Source organism: Rhagoletis pomonella, unplaced genomic scaffold, assembly GCF_013731165.1.
Source record: "Rhagoletis pomonella isolate Grant_MI unplaced genomic scaffold, Rhpom_1.0 Rhpom_scaffold_00001, whole genome shotgun sequence".
Taxonomy (NCBI): Eukaryota; Metazoa; Arthropoda; class Insecta; order Diptera; family Tephritidae; genus Rhagoletis; species Rhagoletis pomonella.
This window is the reverse complement of record NW_023458555.1, coordinates 30,632,093-30,652,711: the sequence shown is the minus strand read 5'-3', so window position 1 is coordinate 30,652,711 and position 20,619 is coordinate 30,632,093. Positions and strand designations below refer to the sequence as shown.

Sequence of the window (20,619 nt, the reverse complement as noted above, 5' to 3'; positions counted from 1 at the left end):
TTTTTTTTTCTAGGTTTGAAAATTTTAAAAACAGCCATTCCTTGTGGCTGAGTGCTTTTGTTTACCTTGTTGGTATTTCCAGAATGAGGAATTAAGCCTGTCTGTTATCTTCCGTTTTTGCTTGTCCCGAACTTGTTCAGAAATGATCTCGAACAAGTCTGGAAACGGGCCTGAAATAGTCCATTATTAGTTTCAAAATGTTCCCGAACCAGTTTCGAAGTGCTGATGAAATAGTCCTAAACGAGTCCCTAAATGGTCCTGAAATATTCGTGAACTATCCCGACATGGACCAGAAATAGTCCTGAACTAGTCCCAAAAGAGTACTATGGTAGTACCGAAAGGAACCTCAAATATTCCTGAACTCATCCCTATTTGGCCTTGAAATAGGCGTTAACTACTCTCGAAAGAGCTCTGAAAACTAGATACTACTTCTAGATAGGAAGCTAACGTGGAAAACTCAAGTCGAGCTGCAGGTAAATCGAGCACTTAAAGTTTACAGATAGAGTCGGAAGACCTTTAGTAAGACTTTGGGTCTGATACCGATTGTGGTACATAGGTATAAACACGTATTCTTCTATAGTATCCTATAGAACAATTGTCAAAAGCACGGTTTCTGCCCTTAACGGACAACAGCCTGATGACAACAACGTGAGAAGAACAACGTCAAAATCGGCAAAAAAGTGGCTATGTTGCTTAGCTTCCTGCAAAAGAAAAATTTATAGAGCCAAATACTCTATGGGGACTTCGGTAAAAGCCTGCCATACAAGCAGTTCTAAGACTGAAAATTAATCTAAACTGTTTGGAATTTGGTATGCAGCTTCAAATGAGTGAGCAGTTCATCCTCAGCTGACAGCGCACAGTGGTCTAAAACTGAAATTTTAGCTTCATAATTAGGCTACAGGCCACAGATATTGACTTTGATTTTGATTTTTTTCAAATGAAAGCTGATGAAATTTATAAGAGGATTGTCGAGTCCAATTTTCTGATTTTTATTAGCTTATGTCAAACTTTTTAGTGCAAAATGCGAAGAAAGTATCAAATTTTGAAGAAAATCGATTTGCCGTTCCTGCTAATGAATGTTACATAACAAATATTAATTATAAAGTTCCCCAAAATGAAAAAATGCAAAATAAAAATGTTAAATGTTATCAAAAATTGTTCACCAAACGGATTTTTTTTTTTTTTTAATTTTAGAAAAAATTTTATCTGATTGAAAAAATTCGATATTCGAAAATTTTGTAATTGTAAAAACCGAAAATTTTTAAACTTCCTTCATAATCCATTTTCAGTTGATTTTATTAAAGGTATCCTTAAATTCTTTAGACATCAACTTCTTTTCCTATAGATACATTTGTACGCATATACATATGTACATATGTATGTATGTTTGTGTGCACTATATGAGCGAAGTGTACTATCCCACTAGAACCTGAAGGGAGATCTCCCTATGTGAGGAATAAAAGAGTACTCCCCTTAACCTGATTTCTGAACAATAAGGGAGATTTGTCGGTTTTGTACTCCTTTATTACTCGTTTAGGAATCAAATAGGAGATCTCCTAAGCGAGCGACGAAATAATACTCCCCGAGGCATGATTTGGGAGCAATAAACGAGATTTGTCGGTTTTCTCCTCCTGTATTGCTCGCTTAGGGGCGTAATGAGAGATATCCTAAGCGAGCAATTAAAGAATGCTCACTGATGCATGATTTGGGAGCAATAAGCGAGATTTGTCGGTTTTGTACTCCGTTATTACTCGTTTAAGATTAAAAAGTGATGTCTCCTAAGCGAGAAATCCAAGAGTCTTCTTTTTGATTGATAGGAGAGCAATACGCACCTCGTTCAAAAGAAATTTTGTGTTTTCGAAAAAATTTATCATAGAAAAAAAAAACAACAGAAAATATTTCTTATAGGCGCATAAGGAGGACACAATAATCTAATTTGGATAGCACACAGATTTTAATAAAAGTCCGTTGGTATGTACCTCAACTTTTGTTTAAATATTTTAAGCATTGTATTACTTACAAATATACCGTTAAATACCTTTCAGATTGCGCAAATTAGTGTTTGCATTTAAGTGTGACCCCCGGGTTTAAACATCGCATGGGTGACAAAGATATCAGATAAGAAAAGTCACTTTCACAATTTCCCCGCTTGGTGGATTCCTGACCAGGCAAGCATCCTTGACAACCAGGAAATCTTATACGAGTACATACTTATATGTGCATATCTTATCTTACCGTTTTGTTATTATTACGTTTTACTTGCATATGATTTCTCTGCAATATAATTCTAAAATTAAGCAATTATGTAAGACGTATCATTTATGTTTTATCTGATCTCGTACTTATATCTGTTAAGGTCTTGTAAAATTAGCACAAATGCACGTGATTAAAAAGTTAAATAAAAAATTTAATAAATAGCAAAATCTATTTGGCTAATTTAAAATGTTCGTTATCATTTCTCTCTTATTACTCCTATAGGAGGCTTTCGGGATGCCTCTAATGGGAGCACTCTCTTATTGCTCGTTCGGGAGGTATATGGGATGTTTTCTATGTGCACTCCCTTGTTGTCTTTTTTGGGAGGTTTCTGGGAGGTAACTATGGGAGTACTCCCGTATTGCTCCATTAGAAGGTTTGTGGGATGATAATTCTGTGTGTGCTCCCCGATTGCTCGTTTAGGAGGTAAAAGGGATTACTCCCCCTCCTAGGACATCCAATGTTAAAGGGAGTATACAAAATTACATGCTTATACACAGAAGCATAGGGAGCAATGGGGAGTATTCGTATACTCCCAAGGGAGTACTCACCGAGCAATCGTACGATGCTCCCAAGTTCTACTGGGATATTAAACAGGGAAATAGGAAAAAAGCAGGCACTTGAACTCGTTGACGAACCATCAAATCCAATTAGCAGCACAAAACCTGAATGAAATAAAAGTGCAAGATAGGAAAAACAGGCGAGAAAATCAGAAAAAAGGGAGTAGAAGTATCAAAAAAAAACAGAAAAGAAAACAGAAACTAATCGCAATTAAAATGAAATCGCATTAGCAAAAGCTAGCAAATAATACATAGTACTCGTACAATCGAATAGCACTTAAGCCGCTCACATAGACAACAATGCTTGTAGTGGATCAATGCTTAACAACGAAATTAAAGAAGAAGAAACAATGGAGAAGAGTAGAGATAAAGCGATTGTATGTAGAAGCAGGATGTGCTCAACAGTTAAAGCGCTCAATCAGTGCGAGCGAATACTTAAGAACAGTGAAGGCCAGTTGCAAAAGAGCGCACTTTAGTTCAATGGCATTAGAGGAAATATTTTGTCAGAAACACTCCATCATTTCCTCACCTTTTATTGCTAACTAATATCAATTTAAGCTTGAAATTGAAATTTTACTTGCATGCATACACCTTACCACATTCTTGCATTTGTAATAATAAACTTTTTGTTTTTTTTTCTTTCCACTTTTTCTATATCTTTCTTTTTTCTCCCCTACAGCTCTCGTCAGCGTCGCACATCTCTTGCTGTGGATTGTTATTTGGTTGGGTTTGACAGCCAAACGTCGTTGGACATTCAAATTGCCACCAATGGATGCCTATGGCATTACCAAAGCGACCACCCAACCGCTATTGATGGCAAATCGTAGTAGTTTGCCCAGCGCTGGAAGTGTTAGTGGCAGTGGCAGCAATATTGGCAGCTCGGAGCTAAAGAGCTCATCTTTAATGAGTGGTACTACTGGTGGCGGTGGCAGTGGCGGTGGAGGTGGTGGTAATAGTGGCCGCGGTGGCAAATTGAGCACTGAATCCAGCACTGATGGTGGCAACGATGATGTGTATTGGCCAAAATTAACGCCAAGCTCACCGAAATTGAAGGTCACCTTCAATGAAGTACCGAGTACGTCTGATGATGTTCTACTAATTGGTGACCAAGAACAAAACGATGGCAAGCGGTAAAAAATCGTTTTCTTTTAAACTACAAAAAAAAAAAAACAATTAAAAACAATTAAAAACGAATGAAACTACAAAATACTACTTACAAACAAAAAAATAAAAAATAAAAAATATCACACACAAGTTATGAAATGCACTGCAAACCATTTGTTTAGTTTCGAAATTACAAATATAGTTTTGCTTAGATCGCACACACCTTTTTAATGCTCGCTCAATTGCTCAAAAGTGGGGCGTTCAAGAGCGACAACTCAGTTTGAAATGGACTTCCTTTTGGCAACCCCTTTTAGATTTCTATCTCAAAAAAAAAAACGAGATTCTCGAAGAATACTTAAACTTATAATAGTCTCAAAAAAATCCCGAAAAGGCCATAAATTTCTATAAATGGTTCATCGACATTTTCGTACCAACAAACCGCGCCGGTTAATTTTCTTCCGTGTAAACTGAAATACCAAGTGAAGACAAAACCTTCACCACCGGGTCCCTCCTTCCCAGAGAATATCCGCCTTCTCCTCTGCTATCACCTGCAAATACCGTATTGAATACTTTCACCGTTTTCTTAATTAGGAGCCGCTGAATTTCAATTCGATGCCGTGGTACGATTGTGGCCTTCAGATACGTATGTTTGTTTCACAATATGATTGATTTAGTTTCTCATTTTTCGATCAAGTATTTTGGAGCCTCGTGTTGCACACTAATATTCGGACGAATCGTCTTATAAGCTGAAACCGTGCCACCAAAAACTCCATCCTTTCCCACGCTGGCATTGAAATTTTTAATCACGATTTTAATATCGTTACGAAGGCACTAACCTTTGCCTGACTAAGGCCAAGCTGTATTGCGATTAGTAATCCTGACTCTGCGGTCATACCTATTCGGTGCCCTCTTATTTGTATTTGTGCGCAAAGGGCAATGAGAAGGCAACATTTTTCGGTAGAAAAGAAAGCGCCGTTAGATACCCAGAGGGTAACCTGATATCAATCCATTTTAATGGATTCCTCCGAAGTGCCGATATGCTTAGTCTGTCGAAGGCTCTTTATCGCTGCCCAGTACTTACTGCGTTCTGAGGATACCCACTCAATAAACCACACAACAGAGTAGCGCAATCGCCCGATGAGTGGATCATAAAGTTCCTTAACGGAATGCTATTGCCCCTATGGCTGCCAGTTTCATCTAAGGATTCTGCAGAAATTGTAAGGACAAGGAAGAGATGGAGTCCGCTAAGGGCTTTCTGAGCCATTGTCTCGCTTTGCACCATTTTTTTAGATAACCCGAACTTGTTAGCCACCTTTGCAACCTAGGGTCTGTCTGGATTATATAATCTCAGTACAACCTTTTACCCGAAACCGCGACTTCAAATAGGTAGAAGTGATCGTCATTATATAGCTATAAAACTTAATATAGTACCTGGTTTCCTAGATCATCCGTCCATTCCTTCTAAACTGAAGGAAAAGGTTTTCTATGTATTGGAAAATGCAAAAATATGAACTAAGAAGTCGGGCATGCTCTAGCTTTTGGTCGTATTACCAACTTCCGGTTTCGAACGGAAGCTGGTTAAACCGTCCAGAAGTCCATTTTTTTAAATAGGACATACATGTTTTTACCACAGCTTCAGACGCTGGGGACAAAAATACATAACTTTAGTCGCAAGCGCTTTTCTCAAGAATAAACTTCCGGCTAAAAGAACGTACTTCCGGTCGAAATCAGTAATACTACCAAAAGATAGAGCATGCCCGACTTGGTTATGAACTACCAGTAAATACATTTTCGTCCATTTTTGAAGTTCAGAACGAGTTGAATTCAAAAGCCATTTAGAGGTTGAAAATGGCAGTTCTTAGGAAAAAGTTTCAAATAAATGCTACATGTACATTTGTAGGTCCCCCTAAAAAATGCACTTCCGGTCAGCTTAACCCACTTTCGGTTGCGTCGGTACTACGTTACGGTTAATTCACATTTTTGCGTTTTCCCATAAAAAAAAAAAATTTCCTCCATTTTATATAAAAAGGGTGGACGGGTGGTCACCCTGTTAAGTCTTCAAACATAGACCAACAATGAATTTTCGAATATTCTGGTGTATTCTCACGTCAATATTGCTACCCGCCGTAAAATAAATACGAAAGAGATTAATTTTTTTTGATATTTCGAGAAAAAATCAGCGGCGATTTGACAAAAGATGATTTTGTAGACTATGAACTGTTATCTACAATGCTATGCCAGCGGTTTCGGGGTTCAATTTTACTATAACCTGAGGCTGTACCCGGAGTGCTATGGAGTGCTGAGCAGCCTTTTCGAATCACTTATGAGCAAAGTAGAGCCGAGATATTCAAATTTTAAGCTAGCAAAAAAAATTACGTTGCTGCATTAGAAACAAACAGTTAAATGTTTATGTTTTCATTAAAACTAAATAAATATCCACCACAATTTGTTTTTTCTTACTTTTTCATACATATATTATTATTGAAATTTCCACAACACAACCAACAATAAATTTTGAATCATTGCACGTTACCGATTTTTCGTTTAAGTCACTAATATTTAACTGCATCTGTTATTTATTTTTTTTTTCAGCTTAAATGTTTTTGTTTATTTTTTTTATTTTCTACCCTAAGCCCAAAGCACACTTATTTATGCATTGAATGTGTTATTATTTGAAACGTGACATTTTGTTTTCATTTTTTTTGTCCTTTGCAGTTGCGTTGATCTTTATTTCATTTAACTCGTCTTTTGAAAAGCGAAATTTTATTAAAGTTATTTGCGCGCTCACCAATTTTTCACTTATCATTCAAATCTTTTACATGCAGCACATTCACAATTAAATTAATTAAAAAACCAATTTCGGTGTTTTTTTTTTGTGAAATTTTTGCCATTCTCTCGCACTTTTTCGAAACATTTAATTCGTTTGGCGTACATACATAAGTAACGGGAAAAAAATATACAAACTTACATACATACATACACACATTTATGCATTTGAAATTTGACTGTATGTACGTATGATGAATACACTCAGACAGACAGATACAGTTATTGTATGTAAAAGTATTGGTCGTATTGAAAATAAGAAACTATTTTTGTTCCGCTTGTCGCCTGTTTTTTAATTAAAAATTCTATATACGATTTTTATTTTAATCATTTCGTTTCGTTCATAGTATTACGTAAATATGTATGGAACTTAGTATTTTTTTTGGTATGTACATATGTATGTAACTAATATGTTACTAACAAAATTACAAATGTATTGTATGGTTTGTAGTTAATAACTAAATATATATAGTTACAATTTATTTATGTATCTAAATGTTCAACTAACATATTGTTGTTTGATAGATTTAGAAACTAAATAGAGTTAAATAATATCTACTAGTAAAATATGTATGTATTTTCATATGTTGTTATGGACACATGTGGCAGCAGCAAAATGATTTAGATTGGAACTAACAAATTTTTTACGAACAATGAAAGGAGGTTTTAGCTTTTTTTTTTTTGGATTTATAAACATATGTATGTTTATTTAAATACATATGTATATATGTGTACTGCATAAATGCGTATTATAATACCTACATATTGGCAAGTTTCAACCATTTACTTTTTAATTACTTAATTTTAATAAAATACAAAAGCCAATAGTTGCAAACTGTGTACAAAAAAAATATACATATATCAACAAAGTTTCAATGAAATATCAAGACAAACCTTTGAAAATGGCAGTATCAGTTTTAGGTCTAAAAATACCAAAACGCAAAATTTATTGTAGATTTCGGCAAAATATCTCTTCTTCAACAACATTTGTTCCGCAACTTATTTTTGAAATCGTAGGATCTTCTTGAAATGGGCGTGGCAATTTTAGGGCCAAAGCTAATAAGTTTTGGATTTATTGTGTAATTCGGCAGAATATATTCGCGAAAAATAGGTGCAAAAAATAGTTAAAGTACGTTTTTAGTTTTCCTCTCTGACGTCGGGATTTTTCTTAAAAAGACTTTGAAATTTAAAAAAATATGATTAATTCTAAAAATTATTTTAAAAACTCAGTGCAATGTAGAAGAAACATTATGTTATACTGAATTTTTTGAAATAACTTTTTGAAATTTTAATGTCCTTTTAAAAAATTCCTGAACAGAAAGTTTTGTAAAATAAATCAAAATAATCAGATTATAGCAGAAAAATAATTGCTCTTTCAAAAGGGGATGGTTTTGAATTTGGTTATGACAATTTTGAAAAAATTAAAAAATTAAACCTTGGCTATACATATAAAGAGCAAGTTTGGTGATACCAATGAGAATTCATACAAGGTGGTTGCGGTGGTACCAAAACAAAAGCTAACATATATTTTTTTTTTGCTTTCGGTACACAAATGTCAAATTTAAGCTATTCTTCAGTGAAGAAGGAATAGGGAAAGAAAATGCCATTACTTTCGCACTCACTCATAAGGAGTTGCGACTATGTGTACCGAGGCGAATCAAAGCAGCTGTTCTAGCAATACCACTTTATATAAATTCGCCTGGGGAGATACTAAAAAATCCCATTTATTTTCGATTTTTTATTTTTTATTTTTTTGCTAACGAAATTATTCACGACATTATTATACATTAGGGTGCATCGCTCTCCATACAAACGAATCGGTACTGTTTCTATCGGAATTATAAAATTTGTTATATTTAAAGACTTCCGCAAAAATATTTCTTAAAATTTGAAAATACCTTCAAAAAAGAGTTTTTATGAAGAAAACTAGTTTAGAAAATATTATTTGCAAAAAATCCCTTCAGATAAGAAAAGAGTTTAAGCTTAGATTGCCTGCATAAAAATTTTTAAACATATTATTAAAATAATGAGACTTTTTGGGATATTTTCAAATAGGTGTAGCTAAATCTTAATATTTGTCCGAAATATTTTGCGGAAGTCTTAAAATAACTATAATAAATTTTATGATTCCTGTGGAAAACCCGCAACTTTTTTGATGAGGCACCCTAATCTATATAAATTCAGTGGTGAAAAAATAAATAGGGAAGAAAAATTTAAGCATTCTTTGGCTATTTCCCTTTTGCTTATTTAATGTTTGTTATTTGTTTATGAAAGTGTAACTAGTTGTCCAACAAAAACCTTGTAAGTCAAATTTGCATACTTTGTACAAAAATTTGCAAAATTCGACAAAGTGTCATCAACCATTCAATTTTAGTTAGTATAATAAAGTGCTGATTTTAGGTAGCTAGGACTTACCGTTGATTTTTGACATTTTTTTTTGTGTAGAAGGGGATGCACATTTTCTCTATACAAAAAAAAATTGTCAAATGGAAGAAAATACGTGAAAAAAATTGCAAAAAATCAACGGTAAGCCCTAGCTACTTCAAACTTGCGTTTTATTTTATTGAAACTTAATGGACTAAAAAACTGCGTACCCAAGATTAAATAAAAAATCCAATTAAAAAGTTAAAGATTTTTATGAACATTTGTTAAAATCAGGCACCGAGAACGCGTTTCAGTTTTGGTTTAGTTCTACATGAGAACAAATTATATTAACAAGAACGTTCCCTCAAAAGACCCAAACGGGATCAAAAGTAGTATGAACAATATTTTCGGAAACGTTTCCGTAAAGAGCAAGAAGCGAACAAAACTCCCGGGAACGTTCTCAAGAAGAACAAAATTTCGGGAGCTTTTCCAATGAGAACGAAAGTTTTGGGAACTTAACTTTAATAATGAGAGGTCTGCGTGTTGAGATGGAAAATCGTTTCAGTGGATCAACAATTGTTAATTCTGAGCCAGAGGAAATCTGTATCATTTTAACTTCCAGATCGTTTATCGTTAGGTTGAATTGTCAAATTTTTAATTTTCTGAGGAACAAAAGTTCGTGTCTTAAGTCTTTCGTTGACTTAATTTGCATAGTTTCAGTTCTTTTCTGATTAATATGTATATTCACACATTTCAAACTAATGAACGCTATGTGAAAAAATTTTGTTCTCGCTTCCATTCTCATCGAATAGTTCAGCGAAGATTTGTTCACGTTTTGTTCTCTGTCAAAAAGCTCCTGAGACTTCAGTTGCTATTCCAGAGAAAGTTCATAAGACTTTTGTTCCCGTTTAGTTCTTTTCCAAAATCTTCTGGAAAGTATTATACGAATTTTGTTCTCTTTGGAAACGTTCCACAGGGTTTTGTTCCTACATAATTCTCATTGACAACATTCCCGATAGTTTTGTTCTCATTTTGGTTTTGATTTTGAAACGTTCTTGGGAACAAAACTACGAGAACGACATTTAGTTTCGATCATACCTTTTATTCTCAGTAGCTGGTTAAAATTCGTCGAATTTTTAAAAAGATTCCAAAAGCTATATTTTCATAACAAAAAATAAAAAAACCCTTTTTCAAACAAATAAAAATAGCCAAAACTTGGTAAACGAGACCTTCCATATTAACATTTTCACCACTGTATGTTCGAAAATTTTTTCATATGGCGGCATATGCAAAACACCGCCAGCAGAAAACTTTTCATAAATCAACGATTGCGGCGCCATTGAAGAAGAAGAAGAAGTGTTAAAGATGTAATATCCATGGCGAAGCATGCTAGTTTAATAATTATAATATATTTTCATTGGCTGATATAACAAATATTCGTACAAATATAAATAAGTATGGAAAACCAACTTTTGTCAAAGATTAATTACCAGTGTTAATGCTTGATGCAGACATTGTATTAAGTTCACTGGCCCTTAACTTCCAATTTATTATTTGCTAATTATAATTTCGAGTACTGTGCCCTTTTATATTCTTATTAATCAAAGTCAACGTCATTGTCGACGTCAAAGTCAAGGTATGGAAATAGTAAAAGGACTAACCAAGTTAATGAAAAGAAAAACAGAATATGTTCGTATGTCATACTTGAACATTAGACCGTACCAGAAAGAAATTCGCCGTACATCCGTGAGTGCGAATTATTTTGGCAAGGCAACTTTGAAATAAAATATACATATATGTGACGCCGCACGAAGAAACACACCTTAGCGTCCCAAAATTCGATTTTTAATTTTTCATCCATATTTGTAAATTTCGAGTTGATCTTTAAAAAAGAAAACAACTAAAAAAAAATTTAAAACAACTGCTTTTCAACAGGTAAAATCATGCAACCTTTTCTTTCGGCGGCCCATCCTAATATCAAATTAATAAAGAAAAACTTTTCTAGGCACAAGCTTTGATATTCAAGACGCTAATGTATTTCTATGCCGCACATTAGGGTGTATCATACTCCATAATAAAAAAAAACGGTACTATTTTTCTATCTTGTATTATACTATCTATTATATTTTAATTTATTTCAATAAAATATTTCGGAAAAGTATTAAGATTTACGTAAGCGGGACCGATTTCAAAATGCCTCCAAAAATCTCATTATGTATATTAATTCGTACGATAAAATGTGCAAAGATGTTTATGCAAACCTTTTAAGCTTAAGCTTCTATGTCATCTGAGGATATTTTTTGAAAAAAAATTTAATTTTATAATAACTTTATTTTTGGAGGTATTTTCAAATCGGCCCAGCTCACGTAAATCTTAATCTACCTTATCCTGAGTTTCACCCGAAAAAAAAAATTCACCCAAAAATTTTTGATCCGCCCATAGTATATACATGGAAACCAAAATTGAAAAGTGAACCGGTTCGAGAAATATTAAACTCATGATAAGGTTGAATATTTTTTCGAAATATTTAAACGTAATTAATTTTATAATTCCGGCAGTAAAGTCGCGACTTTTTTTTAGTGATACACGCTAATGTACGAACATATGTTTCATTGCAATAGTTTCTAATAAACAAGCAAACATACCTATATGTATATGTGACACTATCAACTTTTGCTGCTGCCACTGTGAATCACATTCGTCATTCATAGCCTTTTAAGTATACATATATACATACATGCATACTTATGTATGCACCTAGGTATATCCTTATGAATGAACGTAACATTAGTTAGGACATAACCTTTGCACTAATAAATTATGAAAACATGTTCTCTTTCTTTTTTTCCTACTTTACCTCGCATTTAACCTTGTCGCTCTATCCATCGTCGGTCGTCGTCGTCCTTGTCGTCTAACAACTTACCCATTTGTAAATATGAAATATGCAGCCATTCGTGCCGTGGAACCGCGATATGTTTTGCCAGTGTTGCGGGGGAAATTGACGACGGAGAATATGCGACATTAAGAACTGCCAGCGCTGCCACCACCATGGCAGGCATCAACATGACCAGTATGAGCAGCATGGTGTTGAGCAACAAAGGCACCACCAACCAAAACAAAATCGACCCCGTCATGACGATCGGCTGTGGCAATGAGACGCATGTCAGCGGCACAACTCCCACCGGCATGCATGGCATGAAACTTTTACATCTGAGCGAATATGATGAGTTGCCACCGCCACCGCCACAATTAATGCCAACAACTACGAGTGGCCAACACTGTGCGGCAGCAGCTCGAAGTGACTATGTTAATTGCGCTGGCGCTGGCAATGGTGCTGCTGGCACTGGCAGCTTTGGTGATGACAGCACCTCGGAGGAGGGCAAACTCTTGGCTTGTGTGCATGATGACAGGGTGACGTATGCATCGACACGCGACTTGGAACCGCCAGCAGCAACAACGCCACCTCTTCCACCACCGCCAATGCATCACACAGCAATAGGTGGCGGTGGCGGTGGCGGCGGCGGCGGCGGCGGCAAGCAGCAGTCAATAGCCGGTAATGCACATATCAACTCGGCTGGTATTAATGGTGCAACGAGTATGGCAATGAGCAGTGGTAGCGGCGGTGTTAGTGGTTCTACTGCTGCAGCTATGGTTGGTCGTGCGCCACAAGCTATACCAGAGAATATGCAATTGTCTTCGTCGCCGGAGCATCTAGTCAGCCCATTGGCACCGGTGACGGTCACAGTGCACACCAACGAGGCGCATGTGAGTATTCTTCTATAGCATTTTTTTTTTTTTAATGTATGTACGTAGAACTGAATTCTTATTTCTTGAATGAATTTTATGGAATAAATTATATATACATTAGGGCGGGTCGATTTTTTTTTAGCACAGAAGCTGGAACAGTTTTGTCTTGTTTGACCCGCAATTCACGACGAATAACCTCGTGTTACGTACCTTGGCTGGTTGACTTATAGGTCTTATTTTTTGTCTTTTTCAAAATTGTCGAAACGTTCGAAACCTTTTCGGTAAGTTTAGGACTATTTCGGGATTTTCGAGACTACTTCGAGCTTTTTAGGATTTTCGTGATTGTCGGATCTATTTCTGGATCCCCGAGACTCTTTCGAGATTTCCGAGACTTTTTCGGCGTTTTCGGGACTAATTTTTTTCTAAGATCCTAGGGACTATTTCGGGTTTTTCGAGACTAAATCTGTATATCGATAAATATGTACATTAGAGTGGTCCAAAAACATTTTTTCCCAGATAGGGGCTCCTTCCAAAATGTTTCCTCTTGCCACACGTCTTGCCGAAAGACGTGTTGGTATCAAACCTTACGTTTCTAGGTATAAATTTATAGGATGCTCATATTTTACTCCAAAAGTATAGTGTACATATATTAATCAAACAATTGCTTAAGTAATCTAAGAACATTTAAAATTTAAATTATGTATTTAAAAAAATATCACAAGCTTCAGTTGTCATGGCAACAGTAGCTTTTTATAAAAATCACCAATATTTTTGCCAGATTCACAGCGATACAGTAGCGCATTTGAAGGTCATTGAGCAGCCTGTATTGGTTGCAGTAGAAAACTGAAAGTTGGTATAGATATTACAAATATCGAAAGGAAAAAACTAAGGGGGTGTCCCGTTTTCTAGGATGAATTTTTTTCCCCCATTCAAAAATTGGACCACTCTAATGTACATATATGTATGAATAAATTAGATATCGATATATGTTTGATAAATATATCGATAAATATATAGATTGAAAAATCGATAAATACAATGAAATATAAAAAATCTTGAAATAGGCCGAAGAATACCGAAATAGTCTCGAGAATTCCGAAATAGTATTCCGCCAAAATCCACAAGAAAATCTAAGATAAAACTTTGGTTCTCTTAATTTCCACGTGCATTTCTAGAAGATTCTGCGATTTAAAAAAAAAGTTGCTGAAGAAATGTTGTTACGTAGAGATATTCTACCGAAAACCCAATCAAATGTGTTTTTTTTTTTTTAATTTAGTCATGGTCACGCCCATTTCAAGGGCTTTGTCGCCTAAAAATTTTCAAAAAAAAAAGTTTTTTTCCTGGATAAATATTCTACCGCAATCAGCAAATAAATTCACATTTTTGTAAGAACACGTTGGTATATAAAGGACTACTTTTTGTGGAGCTGAAATATTTTTGAAATCAATACATTAATTTTAGCTAACGTTGAGATACATAAATTACTTTATCCAAGCCACAATTGCATTTATCAACGAAAAACTTTTCCATTTATATTTAATTTGCGTATTTCCGTGTATTTGTGTGAGGAAGTCCGCAAGTAAATTTTAATTACCACGCTAAATGCAGCTGATTATATTGCCTTGGGGTGCCGGTGCATGTTAATCATACGCCCTGGTGCCACTTACCGCTCTGTCACAGCACACTACACTGCAGTGGGCAAACTCAACAAGCTTTATGCAATTTGCTCCATCTTTGCTGTGTGCACAAACAGCCACAGATTCGATTAGGCATCGATTAGTCATACGCATACACACATATTTACAAACACACATACATATGTACAGTGTACACTTACAACGAAATCAAGCAACATAAATTCCTTGCATCTGCCCTTACTCACCAAGGTGTATGTACCTACATATCATCTATATGACATATATGTATGTTGTTAGCAGCAAATTCCAGCAATTATTGCTGTCTCTTGCGTGTTTGGGCAACAAATCAATGTTGCAACGATTTAATTGAAATCAAATCTCTTTGGTAATAAATGAATGCATCGGACATAGACATAAACATAGACAAGAAGCAGCAACATTATGCTATGTCTTTGATCGTTGGCTATGTGTGTGCTCGTTGTTGTTGTTGCAGCATTAACTTGTTGTAGTTGTAATTGTATTGCTAGCTACTCCATCACTGTGACTGTGGTGTGCTGTGATTTATGCGCATCGAGCGTGTCGCATGGCCCACCCACAAAGACAAATGCAATAAATCCTTCAGCCAGGCGGCTGCTTCCGCTGCTGGCTCTGGTCATTTGCCTGTCGAATGTATGTAAATCGTTTGGGTTGACCCTATACTTGTTGACTATTTTCTTTTTCTTTGCATTAATATTACATACGAATTTGCTTGCATGCGAGAATTGTTTATTACGATTTCGGTTTCAGTTGTTATTTTCCTCTGCCATACTTGTGGCTGTTGTTCGTGTCCAAGTGTCAGTTTACGGGCTTAAAATTGTCACCGCCACCAGACGTTCAACACATTCATTGCAGGCTTCGTGCTCCACGCCTCCCGCCCACCATGCAAATATGTGTGTCCTTTGCAATCATCGGTTGTCGGCTGGACACTTTCTCGCTTCCGTTGCGAAAGTTATGTCCATATGGGTATGTTTGTGCAATTTATAATTGATGGACTTGTTGCAGATATAGACATATAAATATTGTAAATTTTATAATTACCGGCCCTTTAGTCAAATTTACCGTAATAAAAAAGAAATTTATTTTGCTTTACTCGTAACTTTAAATAAAAGCTATTGAATGTAAAGTAAATTTAATTTTGTACACCTACGCCGACTGCTTAAAGCGGAGCTCCCGTGAAAAGGCTTCGCTTATGCTCAGACACAGTCACATAAAGGTTTCTCTCGGAGATATATTCATACATACATACAAATGCGCGCATTATTTTGTTTGGCAACTTAGATCTATCTTTAATTTCGAGAAATTAATCTCCTCCACTGAGATTAACCTAAGAGACTTATATGTAATGGTTGCTTGTTTTCGGTTATTAAGTGAGTGAAATAATATTGTGTAATAACGAGTACCTGGGTACAGGGTTAACTTTATCCGGATACCCGGATAGCGGGTTATATTTGGCCGGGCCCGAGTAGTGGGTGGTCTTTATATGGGTACCCGGCTATGGGGTTATCTTTATCCGAATACCCGGGTAGGCAGTTATCTTTATCCGGGTACCCGTATAGCGGGTTATACTTGTCTGGGACCCGAGTTGTGGGTTATCTTTAGACGGGTATTTTACCCGAGTTCCCGGATAGGCGGTTATCTTGATACGGGTACCCGGATATGGGGTTATCTTTATCAGAGTTTCCAGGTATGCGGTTGTCGTTATCCGGATACCTAATAGCGGGTTATATATGCCACATTACCTGAGTAGGGGGTTATCTTTATCCGAGTATCCGGGTAGGAGAAGATTTTATCTGTGTATTTGGGTAGCGTGTTATTCTTGTCCGAGAAACCGGGTTAATATATGCAATTCGGGTATGTGGGTAACACACACGCCATATCCGCTTAGAAGATAATTTTTTTTTTTTTCGGTTCCCTAGGTAGCGGGGTATTTTAATCCAGGCACCCGGGTAGGAGGTTGTTTTTATTCTGGTACTCGGAAACTTCGGAAACTTGGCAGATCTGCTAAGACGTTATGTTCTTTTGTCCATTTTTTGTTCGGCAATTCATAGAAAAAGGCCCAGAGTCAGTTTTTTAATGAAGAAAGGAACAAACCAGGATTTTATTGATGGTTCGGCTGAAATTAGACCGAAAATTATTGATTTACGCTCGGTACCCAGGGCTGGGTACCATTAAAGTAGGTAAACGAGGTACTGTGGCTCCCGTGAATACGTGCGAGCTGGTCCTGGACATATGTATGTATGTTGCTAAACTCCGCCTACATGCGGCTAGTGTTTATGCACATTGAATTTTGTTTTGCCAAAGCCCATTTTTCATGAAAAAGTGGCAACTTTCTCGTCTTTGAAAATATGTCCATTTATTTCCAATCGCTTTCTTCATTATTCATTTCATCTTCAATTATACCACCATTAAACTGCAATTCTGAATTTAATTATTGCTTTAATTTTCTCTTGTTTCATGTTTTTCACATTTCTTCCGCTTCTTTCCAGATCGCCTCCAGCTCTACGCCGCGCTGCCTGCGTCGTGCCGACTCGGGTGTGCCCAACGAAGCGCTAACGCCGCGCAGCGACACCACCTCCACCACAGAGAGCACCACTTCGCCGCCAGAGCGCGCTCCGTCCGAATCGTCGAGCGGTGTGCACTCGGGCGAGGAGCGGGACGTGGAGGTGGTCATACGACCACGTGCCGCATGCAAGCCACCACCCAAGCCGCCACAGCCGGCCATTCAAGAGGAGCCCTACGGTCGCTGCACCAACATGCGCATGTCCAGTTTTGGTGGTGATGTTACCACCGCAGGTGGTGGTGCTTCTGGGGGCCGCGCACACAACAGCGCCACACTGCCACTGACACGTTCAGCACCCGAACAAAAATTCGATTACGCCAATCATTGTAGCACAATGCCGCTACCGGCAGCTTGTCATAGTCAACAGCAGGCGGCAGTAGCTGTACGCGGTAGTGGCAACTATGGCATGACCACATCAGCATACTCGATGCATTCACAGCCACCGCTGCCGCCGCCACCGCTCAACAGTGGTCTGAGTAGTTTTCGTGCACAATATGCCAATTCGTCGGTAGCGATGGCGGGTGCTAATGCGGCGCGCATGCAACAGCAACTGCTAAACGAACAGCAGCAGCAATACTCACAGCCACAGTCAACATCACCACCACCACCGCCACCGCCAGCCGGTATGCATACGACACTGCCGAATGGTGTACGCTACTCGAATCCGCATTTCCTGCGTCGCTTGCCGCACGTCACCAAGGCGGCTGAATCGCCATATGGGCATTTGGGACTTGGCGCCGGCCATCACACTTTCTCCAAGCTGCTGCAGGATCCACTACAGCACAGCCTAGTCAATACAACTATACCCGAGGATCGCGACTCGGCCAACTATTCCATGTCCTCCGAACATGATGGCGGTAATTTATATGCGACAGCACAGACATACAACTGAGCGGAAGGCTAAGTGGCGAAAATGAAAAGCGAAGGTGCCATAACAGCTTAACAGCTGCAGCTCAACTGGGAATGTCATGAAACGTAAACACAAACGAGGAAGCAAAAATTGGTAATTGAAAGGTATCAAGTGCAAAAAAAAAAGTAAAAAGTGGTAGTAAAAGTGAATTAAGTATTACGACATTGTATTGGTTGAAAATTCGTGAAAAATTGAGAAAAATATGAGAAGAAAGAAAGTGAAAATGTAAGGTGAAAAATATAAAATATTCGAAATGATTTGTAGGCGTCACGCAGAGAGGAGTTAAAAGTGTATGCATTTAAATACCTTGACTTAATTTGAATATTTTCAACATAAAGTCCTTACAGTTCCATAGTAATTTTTTTCAGTGATCTTCTATCAAGTTTTCGGCCAGCAACATACATACATAAGTAAGTAGTATATGTCTACTTATTAGACTGACAAGATTGTCCCCACAAGTAAACGGGTAGTAGCTAATGTGGAAAACTATAAAGCCGTAAAATACCAGTTGCAGAATAAAGACATTTTTCATATCAAACTGTTAATAATCATTGATTATGATGGTAATAAGACCAAGTCTTTCTCTCAGCAGCTTCAAAAGCAACTGTTGCCCAAAATGTTTTCCTAAAATTCACAATATACTCCGATTGATCATATCAAAAAGTTACGCTTGCAACATTTTCTTTGCAACATATGGTATGCAATATGTATCCTGCAACATGCTTATGAAAACTTCCTTTTTTGAAAAATGGAGTGCAATCCTGATTCCACATACATACGTACGTACGAGACTTCCCTCTGCAACATTCATCTTTGAAATGCTGCTGGAAACTTTTTTTCATAGGTCAGGAATAGTTCGGGTTTATTTCCTGAGTAGTCCAGGCGAATTTTGGGACTATTCCTAGATCAATTTGGGCCTAGTAAGGGCCCATTTCAGGACTAGTTCAGCAACATTTCAGGACACAACTGAACATTTGTGGAGTATTTCAGGATAAATCGGGGCTAGTTGACGACTATATCAGGACCATTTCGGGCCTAGTTCTGGACCATTTGAAACTAGTTCAGGTTCATTTCGTGACTAGTCCAGGCGAATTTCGATACTTGTTCTGGATCAATTTAGGACTAGTAAGAGACCATTTCTGGACCATTTCAAGCCTATTTCGAGATCATTTTGGGACAAATACACGACTTTTTCTGAACCACTTCAGTACAATTCTTGTGCGGTAGTTAGAAAATAGTCACAAAATCATCCTCACATAGTAGTGAACTATACCTGAAGTGGTTATAAAAGAGTCCTCCTTGACAAAATTCATAAAATACCATTAAATGATGTTTACACGTCAAATTACAGGAGTACCTGGTACTCACGCCTTTTTTTATTTGTATTGCACTTTTTACTTCTTTCCTCTGGCGCTGGATCAAATCATTCGAAAACTCCATACCTATTTATAAATAAAATATTGGGTAATAAAAAAAATTAAAAATAGAGTCAACAGATCTAAGTATAAAAGCCATAAAAGGTTACGCCATGGTGGCGCTCGCATTTCTCCCCGCCTATTGTATAAACTATTCATAATGAATACAAATAAGATTAGAATATTTTTTAGCAATGCGCACTTTAAGTTTATATTAAACTAAAAATTTAAAACTAATAATGATAATAATATTTAATAAAAATTAAATATATTGAAAGTATTAACTAATAAAAAAAAAACTTTACATTAAGGTACAAATTAAGTAAAACAAAAATATATGATTTTTTGGAAAAAACAGTGAATGAAAAATTCAAAGTAAATATGTAAGGTCGCGGAGAAGAAACGATGATCTTAAACACAAAAAAAAAAAACAAAAAAAAATAATACGAACCCCAAAGTATTTCATATCCACTCGTAAGCGTCTCATTGCTTTAGCATACCTTAAGACGCCATAGCTTTTATACATATGTATGTATTGTTGGCTACTTATTGTATACTACTTCCAAAAAATAATATATTTACATACACAAATACATGCATATGCATACATACATAAAAACAAACAGCATATGAAGGCATCTGCGTACATTAATGAAAATTTAAGCAAAATAAGTATACATACTTACATACATAGATACACATGCATATATATTTACGAGTATTTACTTATGTACGATTAGCATACGCAAGAGACAAAGGAAAAGAGAAATATGTATGTATTTATAAATGGCTGCTTTTAAATGTTAATACGCATAGTAAATAAAACTAATCGCATCACAACTACAATTAAATTAAAGATAAACTATTTACGCCAAATAGCATTATCGGTTCAATGGCTTGCATTTTTTTTTTTAATATTTACTACATACATTTTTACATACATACATAAATGCGTGCAAACGTGCATACATACACATTAGGGTGGTCCTAAAAAATATCAATAGCAAAAATTTTTTATGGCGCACACTTTTATTTTGTTCTACGTACAAAACTTCATTTTCAGTAGTCGCCATCAGGCTTTGAAAAAATTTAAATCTGTTAAAGTCAAGTTGAGAATTATTCATAGAAATTCTTAGTCATCACCAAATCCATGCAATATGCAGCTCCAAAGACTGTAAATTCTTTAAAAAATACCAAGAAACTT

General features: G+C 36.4%; 1 protein-coding gene across 2 annotated transcripts; it reads left to right on the top strand.

The window, feature by feature from the left end:
- Positions 1-2,849: 2,849 nt before the first annotated feature.
- LOC118742518 (protein tincar-like) lies at positions 2,850-18,126 on the top strand. Of its 2 annotated transcripts, none has more exons than XM_036474654.1 (3): positions 2,850-3,943; positions 12,056-12,872; positions 17,017-18,126. In XM_036474654.1, the coding sequence occupies exons 1-3, from the start codon at positions 3,582-3,584 to the stop codon at positions 17,980-17,982; spliced, it is 2,145 nt and encodes a 714-aa protein (XP_036330547.1). In that variant the 5' UTR covers positions 2,850-3,581; the 3' UTR covers positions 17,983-18,126. The 2 variants fall into 2 exon arrangements, with proteins under 2 accessions (XP_036330547.1, XP_036330555.1); XM_036474662.1 differs by having other exon boundaries at positions 3,799-3,888.
- Positions 18,127-20,619: the final 2,493 nt, after the last annotated feature.

Excerpts from the sequence above, each read along its gene's own strand:
- LOC118742518 (XM_036474654.1), top strand. The coding sequence starts at position 3,582 with ATGGATGCCTATGGCATTACCAAAGCGACCACCCAACCGCTATTGATG. Across the intron at positions 3,944-12,055 it reads GAACAAAACGATGGCAAGCG|CCATTCGTGCCGTGGAACCG; the intron begins GTAAAAAATCGT and ends TGAAATATGCAG. Across the intron at positions 12,873-17,016 it reads TGCACACCAACGAGGCGCAT|ATCGCCTCCAGCTCTACGCC; the intron begins GTGAGTATTCTT and ends GCTTCTTTCCAG.